The 9,704-nt window shown below is 57.3% G+C and overlaps 1 protein-coding gene across 1 annotated transcript; it reads left to right on the forward strand.

Moving 5' to 3' along the window:
* Positions 1–1,745: 1,745 nt before the first annotated feature.
* SNAI1 (snail family transcriptional repressor 1) lies at positions 1,746–8,104 on the forward strand. The gene is made up of 3 exons (XM_045980162.1): positions 1,746–2,231; positions 2,842–3,369; positions 7,135–8,104. The coding sequence occupies exons 1-3, from the start codon at positions 2,150–2,152 to the stop codon at positions 7,317–7,319; spliced, it is 795 nt and encodes a 264-aa protein (XP_045836118.1). The 5' UTR covers positions 1,746–2,149; the 3' UTR covers positions 7,320–8,104.
* Positions 8,105–9,704: the final 1,600 nt, after the last annotated feature.

The raw sequence follows: 9,704 nt of genomic DNA on the forward strand, positions 1-9,704 counted from the left end.
GGCTGGGATGTGGAGGAACACAAAGAAGTGCGGAGGGGGATCATTGTGCCTGGGGAGTGGGGCCAGTGGCTCAAGACAAGGTCAGCATAGGTCAGGTCAGCTGGGCGGAGGGCTGTGGTGAGGACTTTGGCTTTACTCTGGGTGAGACAAGAACATGGGAGAGTTTGAGCAGAGGGACGTGGCCTTACTCCTCCCTCTGGATCAGTGTGGAGAATCACCACATTTTGAAAGGAAATAGACACGGGAGGGGGGAGGGGTGTGTGTTCTTGTAGTGACTGCATATGGCCGCCTCCTCCACCTTACCTTTGACTCACCAGTTAGAACACAAGTTGGTGAACCAAACAACAGTTGTCCCTTCCCTCATTCTACCTGGTGAGTAGGGGGACTTATGGGTTTTCATAGTTCTTGCTTCACAGATGGAATCAAGCTGGGGGGGGGGGGTGGGGAACCTGTGGATTTATTTCCATGCCCTGACTCTTTTTTTTTTTTTTAATAGAATGGGGGAGAGAGGATTCCCACACTTTTTTTTAAAGATTTTTTTTTATTTTATTTATTTGATAGAGAGAGATCACAAGTAGACAGAGAGGCAGGCAGAGAGAGAGAGAGAGAGAGGGAAGCAGGCTCCCTGCTGAGCAGAGAATCCGATGCGGGACTCGATCCCAGGACCCCGAGATCATGACCTGGGCCGAAGGCAGCGGCTTAACCCACTGAGCCACCCAGGCGCCCATGCCCTGACTCTTACCCCAGGCCTGGCATGGCCCTGTCTGGAGAGAGTGGGTGGACTCCCAGCAGAGCTGAGAGTGAGACTCCAGCTGTTCCTCCCTGGGCCCACCCCACATTTGATCAGTCCGTCCCCCTCCCCCCACCCCACCCCCGACCTGGGCGTTAGGTACCTTAGACACAGGATTTATGACCCCCCCTCCCGACAGGTGAGAAGACCCACCTCGGCCCCTCCCTTCCCTGCTTCTTTTCTCCCACCTGCCCAGAGTGATCTTTCCCAACCAAACTCTAACAGGTCCCTCCTCAGCTGAAAATCCTGTCTTGGCTCCCACTGTCCTTGGGGCAAAGTTCAAACTCTAGGCCCTGGAGGCCCAGCAGACCTGACCTCTCCAGCCTGCCCACCCCACCCCCATCCCTGGGAGCCGCTCTCAATGACTCTGAAGTAGTTACTGATTCTAACCTCGGGCCTTTCCCCTCGGTTATTTCTTCACTTCCTCTGGGAAGTTGCCCCGGACCCCCTGTCAGGTGATCTGCTTCTTGACTGTCACAGCACCCTGTGGACTCCCCCCCCCCCCCCCCCGCATCAAAGCACACTTCCCTTTGCTTAATTATCCCCTGTTTACTTCGTCTCTCTCCCCCACCAAACGGCGAGCTGCCCTTCGGTAGAGACCCCGAGTGTTTTGTTCAGGGCTGTGACCCCAGCTCCGGGAATAGTGACTGGCACGTAGCGGGGGCTCAGTAAACATTGGCTAAGTGAAGGAATGGATGCCTTTTGCTAGATGATGCCAGATTGCCTTGCAAAAAGGCTGTGGTATTTCACACTGCCAGCAGCCACGTGAAGGTGTTCGTTTCCTCGCATCCTCCCCCGAAATGTGTACCGTCCCTCGTCAATCCCACGCTCTTTGTGAGGCGCCAGCCTGACCGAGGAAATTTCCGCCCCCCTCCCCAGCCCGAGGCGGAGGAGGTTTCGGAACGTCAGGTGCCCAGACCTGCAGTGCGCGGCGCCAGGGGGCGCCAGAGGCGGACGACCGTGCCGCACTGAGCTGGCGGGGGCGCGGGGTCCCGAAGGGGGCCCCGCCTAGCCTGGAGCTCCCGGCGCCCGCCCGCCAGCACTCCGCTGCGGGGCCATCCGCGCAGCGCCCGCAGCCGGGCCTCCTAGCGGCCCCCGCCCGGCCCCCAGCGCCACGCGGCGCTAGCCCCGCCAGCCCCCGGCGCACCTGCTCGGGGCGTGGCCTCTGGCGAAGGCGCGCCTCGATTGGCGCGGAGGTGACAAAGGGGCGTGGTCTAATCCTGCCCCGCCCCCTCCCGAGGCTGGCGTACTTAAAGGAGTTGGCGGCGCGTCTCCACTCACAGCGCAGCGGCACGGCCTCGCGGGTGGAGTACTTCGCGACCCCTGCGCGACCCGGTAAGCCCGGCTGTTTCGGCCACCATGCCGCGCTCTTTTCTCGTCAGGAAGTCCGCCTGCTCTCGCCGGAGGCCCAACTACAGCGAGCTGCACGACTCTTCTCCAGGTGAGTGGACGAGGTGAGGGACCCCGGGGGCTTCGGGGAGACCCGCAAAGGCCTCGTGGGGGGCACCTTGGGGGAGGGGGCCTCGGGGGCCAAGTCCAGGGCCCGGAATGGAGCCCAAGGGCCTGGCGCGGGGCAGTGGGCGGAGGGGCGTGAGGAGCCCGGGGCAGGTGGATGCGGGCGGTTGGGGGAGGGCTTTCCGAGGGCGGGGGTCTGGGGTGAGGAGACTGCGCGGCGGCCGGGCTCCGACGGCGGGGAAGCGAGGGGGAGCGCGGCCGGAGGTGGGACGGGGGGGCACGCGCCTGGGGAGGAGAGGCGCCGGCGCTGGCCCGCGGGCCGGGCGATGGGGGGGCACAGGGGGAGCGCCCCCGAGTCGGGGTGAACAGCGGCGCCCTTCGTGTAAGATCTGGAGACCGAGTCGGGCGAGCCGGGCGGCCCCGGGTGAGGAGGGGCTCCGGGCGGGCAGGAGGGGCCGCCCTGGCCGTGATCCCTTCCGTCTCTCCAGTAAGTACTGAGTGCCGGCCCCGCGGCCCCCGCCCGCAGCAGACCTCTGTTTGTTGACTGACTGCGCGACCGAATGCCTGACCCTGCCCTTTTCTCCGTCTCCCTTCAGAGTTTACCTTCCAGCAGCCCTACGACCAGGCCCACCTGCTGGCGGCCATCCCACCTCCCGAGGTCCTCAACCCCACGGCCTCTCTGCCCACGCTCATCTGGGACTCTCTCCTGGCACCCCAAGCCCAGCCCATCGGCTGGGCCTCCCTTCTGCCCCAGGAGGTCCCCAAGGCCGTGGAGCTGACCTCCCTGTCGGACGAGGACAGTGGGAAAGGCTCCCAGCCCCCCAGCCCCCCCTCACCGGCTCCTTCGTCCTTCTCTTCCACCTCAGCCTCTTCCTTGGAGGCCGAGGGCTATGTTGCCTTCCCAGGCTTGGGCCAGTTGCCCACGCAGCTGGCCGGGCTCTCCGTGGCCAAGGACTCCCAGACCCGCAAGGCCTTCAACTGCAAGTACTGCAACAAGGAATACCTCAGCCTGGGTGCCCTCAAGATGCACATCCGCAGCCACACGCTGCCCTGCGTCTGTGGCACCTGCGGGAAGGCCTTCTCCAGGCCCTGGCTGCTGCAGGGCCACGTCCGGACCCACACCGGTGAGTGTCCCCGTGGGCCGCCGCCTTTCTACTCACAGTCCCCACTGCCTTCTCTGCCAGGGCTGGGGGAACTCCTGGGCTTTCTGTGATTTTTGCGGAGTGTGGAAACTGGGGCTCCAGTCTCCTGACTTCTGGCTCGTTCGTTCAGGGGCTTGGCTCCCTGAGATGTTTGGCAGGAACATTCATTCGTTCCTAAGCTAAGCAGATGGGAGAAGTAGATAACTTTGTCTCTGCAGTCTCCGTTCCTCCACCAAATGGGTTGGAGTTGGATAGGGGAGAGGTGCAACCAACACCTTGCTGCCAGGCCAGGTGTGAAGGGGCCCACCTCACTCCACCCTCCCCCAGCCCAGCCAGGCAGGATGTTGTGAGACCCCCCACCTGCCTCTCGAGTCCTGCTTCCAGAACTTCAAACCTTGAGTCAATGTTTCACCTCTGGGCCTCACTTTACACGTGTGTAAAATGAGCATAAGAACATCTTGCGGGGTGTCTGCGCCAGTTAAATCAAAGAAAGCAGCTGGGCCGCCACTTGATACATAAGTGCACAGAAATGGTTTTGATACTTGCTCTGCTTCCATGCTGTGTGACCTTGGGCAAGCGATGTAATGTCTGAGCCTCAGGATTATGATAGCATAACCCTATACGGTGGATTCTGACAGCATTTTGTAGGTTGGCCATCAAGATTCAGTGGCTCCTCAGTCCCTTCATAATAATTCGTTATCATAGTTCTCAGATCTGCTCTCCCCACGGAGAGCTACCCCAGCACGGAGTAGATATCTACCCCAGCACGGAGTAGATAAACTCAGTCCTGTTCCGCAGACCTGGGAATACCTTTGGCAACAGAAAACAGTTAGGTCTTAATGTTTCAAAACCATAATAAATGTGAGATGGAGTCTCTTCTGTCCCCTAACTTTCTGGAAATGTGGGAGAGGTAGCCACTGTGTCTTTTCAGAACTTGAAGAGGTGGAGGCCACCATATTTGGGGCTGCTCTTCGGGGAGTGACTTTGGTAGAAGGTTCAAGGGTCATAGCTGTCAGCTTTGGGGTCAAGCTGACTGGGTTGGAGACCTCAGTTCTGGCATTTCCTGGCCCACTGGCTGACCTCTGAGCCATGAGGGTCAGTGGGGCGGTTTGTTAGGCCGGGCTTTTTGCAGGCGTTATTGGTATCATTATTACTCCTACAGAGTGTCCCTGGCATCCTCCCCAGCTGGCAGACCATGGCTCCCCATTTCTCTTTGTGCACACATAGCTCTGATTTTGAACGGACCTGATAGAAGGGTCCAACTGCCTGGCCTCTGTCTTGGGCGATTGCCCAGCTGGAGAGAGCTCTATTTGAAGGAGGCAGAACCCTTGGGGTACTCCCCTGAGCCCCCCAGCTTCTCTCCCCACCCATCAGGACATTTTCATGTAAAGGCACGGCTGGGTCACAAAAAGCCTGTTGAAATGCACCATCACCATCCTCATTGACTCCTATTGTGTGCCTTAATGGTGAGCCCAGTGGGTGGGGGCTGGGGGGGGTGGAGCAGGTGCATGGGCCAGTGGTGCCCAGCACCTGTTCCGGCCGCAGCTGCTGGCCCACAGCGTGTCAGGCCCCTTTAATCCGGGGAGTATCACATGTACAGTGCCCCCCTCAGCGGCCTTTGTCCCCGCCGGCCTGGTGCCGATTTCACACTCGCCAGGATCGCCATAAAGACGTCTGCGGGGGTGGGGGATCTGCAAGGGGTGCAGGTCTGTGCCTGCTGCTTGCACACACAGACCTCCACCCCATCACATCCTATAAGGCCTCCTTCCTCCTTTGTTCACGTTCGTGTCTAATCATACATGACATAAAGGTAACTTCACCGAGCACTTGAGCTCTGTGGTGGGGGGAGCATTGCCCAATATCTGCTTTCACCTTGGTTAATGCGGTAAATCAACAGCCTTAGGAGGGAGGTGATGTCCTAACGCCCACCTTACAGATCAGGAAACTGAAGCAAAGAAGGAAATCAAACTTTTCCCAAGTCCCAGCTCATAAGACTGAGCCAGGGCTCCTTCATCTCTGCCAAGGAGGTGAGAGGGAAGTGGCTTTCTGTGCCCTGGGGCAAGTAGGACTCCTTGCCCTTATCCTTACCTGCATACAGTAAGCCCTTAGTTCACAAGGGAGCTTGTGAAGGAGGAAGAACTTCACTTGGACCTTATGGTGCAGTCCTCAGACCCTTCAGGCCTGGTATGCAGAGGGTGCTCAATAATGACAGGTCAGTTAACTCAGACATCCCTTCCCTAGTCTCCTGCTGAATTCCCCCCTTCTGTGGTGTGGCCTGTTCCCTTGTATTTCTGCCTGGGAGACTTGAACCCTTGAATGGATGGCTCCTTAGTGAACCTCAGACATCTGACTTCTGGACCCCTCCCAGTGCCCAGCACAGTGCCCCAGGCAGCCAGAAGGTTGATGGGATTCATTCATTCCCTCCTCTTGAATTCCAACGGGCACTGGAATCCAATCCAATGGGATTTAACAAATGGGCCATGGCCTAGGGGCATAGAATGCTGGGAGTGGGAGGGTAGAATGCTATTTTTTAGTGAAGAATGCTCAGCACTATTGCCTGGCAGAGTGGAGGCTCCATAAGTACTTGTTTAATGAGTTATTATTCAGATTTTTTATTTAGGAAATGCACCCCCAAGGAAGAAAAAACGAAATACAACACTGTCAGTGTTTTTGTACTGTGAACTCTTCTCGTCTTAGTTGGGGCAGGAATTAGGAAAAGTTGGTGAACAGCATTATCTGGTGGTGATTGAAGGGTCAGTCTCTTCCGAGCCTTTAAAAAAAGACTTAGCTATTGTATAAGCACTTACTGAGCACTTACTGTGTACCTAGCTCTGCGTGCATGACTCTCTTTTTCAGCACAACCTTGGCCAGGCAGGTGGTGTAAGGGCCACAGGTGGGAAGGAGTTTTAAGCAAGGTAGAAGGTAAAAGGTTTCTGTAGCCTCTTGGGGGTCCCAGGCCCTGAGCCCTTGGAATGAATTCAGGGGAGGCCCCTGCTCTCGTGGGACTCTGTCTGATTATGGGACAGACAAGACTTGACAATACCAAACGTGGTCAGCATTGTGATGGGGAAGCAGCTCAGAGAAGTGGCTGAACCTATTGAGGGGAGGGGTGTGCCAGGGAGCCTTTAAGGCTGACCCCAGCTTCGTCCCCAGATGAAGTAAATCCAGGAGTGATCATGAGAAATACCCACTGTTGACCCCTTAACTGAGAGGCCATCTGTATAGTGGTTAAAATCAGAAGTTCTGGAGTCAGGCTGCTTGGTTCTTGCTGGGTGGCCTTGCATATGCTACTTGGCTTCTCTGTGCCTCGGTTGCACGGACTCTGAACTGAGGACAAGGGTAGGATTAAGGGACATGAGCATACCGTGCTCCTCGCTGTCTCTGGCACAAAGAAGTGTTCAGTAAATGCAGTTGCCATCATTGTCTCAGCTGGCTTGCCTGGATAAGTGCTTTATTTACCACCTCTGGATTACCAGCCCTTATAGGGGCGGGGATGAACAGCTCCATTTTACAGATGAGCAACCGGAGGCTCAGAGCAGCCGGATGCCGTGTTCTAGGTCGCATGGTGGGAAGTGGCAGAGCCCCCAATCATATCCAGGCCTTTGGATCATGGGATTCATTCAGGGGTGGGGTGATCTGGGCTCTTAAGGGCCCAGGTGGGTAGGTGGGTGGGCGGGGATTTCAATAAATAAATGCCAGCTGTTACCCCAAGTGGTTTTAGCCCTCAACCCCCGTTTGTGTCACCAGGCGAGAAGCCCTTTTCCTGCTCCCACTGCAGCCGTGCCTTCGCCGACCGCTCCAACCTTCGGGCCCACCTGCAGACCCACTCAGATGTCAAGAAGTATCAGTGCAAGGCGTGCTCCCGAACGTTCTCGCGCATGTCCCTGCTGCACAAGCACCAGGAGTCAGGCTGCTCAGGGGGCCCCCGCTGACCCTCAGGGCTCCTCCTGCCTCTCTAGACAACCCCCCGCATCGCAGCCTTCTCAGCTCCAGAAGGAAGGTGCCCCCGTACTTCTCACTGCCACGGAATTCCCTTCTGAGCTCCCCTGTTTGGCTCTGTTGGCCCCGCAGGGCTCTGAGGACCATGTTCCAGTTCTCTCTGCCCCAGGTGCCTCAGTGGGCTCTGAGGGAGGCCTTGCTGTGGGCATGTCTGTGGATGGCTGATAGGGAGGGTGGTTTGCAGCCTACTGTTCTGGAGTCGGCCTCTCTGTGTGGGTTTGTGTATCCAAAGGTGTTCGGATACAGCTGCTTTGAGCTCCAGGACAAAAAGGAAGACTGATAGGAAGCCCCCCCCCCCCCAGGGGAACCCATTCCTCCCCGACCCAGAACCCTCAGGCCACCCCTCCAGGAGGTGTGACTAACTGTGCCGTAATCCACCCCCAGATTCAGCCTGGGGGCCTGTGGGCAGCCACTGACACAAGGACGTGTCTAGACCCCAGGTTGCCCAGGCCTGGGCAGCTATCTCAGTCTCCTGTTGGTCACCGTGGCACCTGTCTCATGCGCAATTTAACAACAGTCCCAAAAGGGACTGTGAGTAATTGCTGTCACTTGTTGGGGGCCTGAGTGGGGTGCTTCAGCCCGACCGATGTGTCTCCCAGAACTATTTTTGGGGTCTGACAGGTGGCCCCGGGAGGAAGATGTTTACATTTTTAAAAGGTACACTGGTATTTATATTGCAAGCAACATTTTGTACTAAGGAAACATTTTGTATAGTTATATGTACAGTTTATTGATATTCAATAAAGTGGTTAATTTATGTATTAAAGTCTACTTCGTTTTATAGAGGGGTGAGGGTTTCACAGGCCTTCAGGAGGGGAGGAGGGGGCAGGGATTCAAGGAGCTCAGATAATTCCTGATGGGCTTAAACCCTGTCCTCTTAAACATGACGTGGCTTTGGACCACTGAATTCAACTGTCAGGGACCTTATTTGTACAAATGGGTTTCCTCTGAGCCTGGGTGTCCTGTCTGATGCGGAGGGTGGGAAACACCTGCGGGCCAGTGAGCAGCAGGGTGCTGTGCGTAGGTTCCTTGCACTTACGTCGTGACCTGGATTTATTCTCTCATCCTTCCATTTTGAGGCTGACCAGGCCCACGGGGTAAGAAGCCAGCTCCCTGGGTCTTGTCAACTGGACAGGCTGCTGGGCTTTGCCCCAGCCCTGCAGGTCGTTCGGGGATGGATGAACAGCTTCTCCAAGATGCGGGAGTGGATTACAGTGAGCGAGAAGGGGACAGAGGATGTCCTTCCTGTTTCCAAGGGCTCTGGGCCCCACTCTGGCCTCCCTGTCGGACGCACACCTCTGTCTGGCCGCTGGGTACCAAATGGCCTTTGATGCAAGGAAATTGGCAGGCCGGAGCCAAGAGGGTGAGAAGCCAGGCCAAAGGGTAGGGGTCATTCAGCTTCCTGCTCGAGGACGGGACGGGAAGACGGTCAGCTTGTGTCCTGGGCTGGGATAATTCACTCCTGGCTGGCTGTCACGGTGACCTCACCTCTGGGGCCCTCCTGGGGCCAGGAGAAAATGAGTGTCCTTTTTGAGCACAAAAGGTGCTGAAGGTGCCAGTTTCCTGCGGGGAGCTGAGCAGGCCTTGCAGGCGTCCCAGAGCTCCCGAGCCCCACAGTCAGGCCGGGGGTGGGGGGAGCTTCATGTTCCAAAGGAGAGATGATTCTTTCTTCTAAACAGGAAATGGTGACCCGCAGGCCGGGAGCAGCCCTTAATGACTTGCAGCTTTCCTCCCAAAAGAAAAAAAAAGTTCTCTAACAATCGCCAAATTGTAGCTGGCCTCCCTGAAGGGAAGTTAGGGAGTTGCGTTGGGGGGGGAGCGATGGGGGTTGGGCACCAATTTGCTGAAGGCCTACTGTGTCCGCCGACCGTGGGCTGTCACGTACAGGCACCCACAGTAGGTGCTGATAGCAACTGGCAAGGGGATAAATGACTTCACACACTCCTAGCGCGGGGGACGGGGGCAGGTCTCGTGGGGGCCCCTCCCCAGCATCTAAAATGGAGTGTACCAGGCTTGGATCCTCCTGGGAGTCAGGGATGCTTGGGTTGTGCCCCTGTCAGGGCCTAGAACAAGGCTCTTCCCCCTGGGACCTCCAGTTTCTGCCTCTACAAAATGGGGGCCATGAGGGCCCTGCCTTCCTCCCCAGAGCCTGGAAAGGGGCCTTCGGTCAGTCGTGATGCGCATCATGTGTGCCAGGCCCTGTTCTAGGCCCCCGGGCACAGCCTTGAGCAGACAGTCCTCCGGGCACTCAGAGAGCTTAGGTTCTAGCCAGGAGATAGCAAACAAACAAGTGACTAACTAAACGAGTCTAGACGCTC

Source organism: Meles meles, chromosome 16 (genome assembly GCF_922984935.1).
Source record: "Meles meles chromosome 16, mMelMel3.1 paternal haplotype, whole genome shotgun sequence".
Taxonomy (NCBI): domain Eukaryota; kingdom Metazoa; phylum Chordata; class Mammalia; order Carnivora; family Mustelidae; genus Meles; species Meles meles.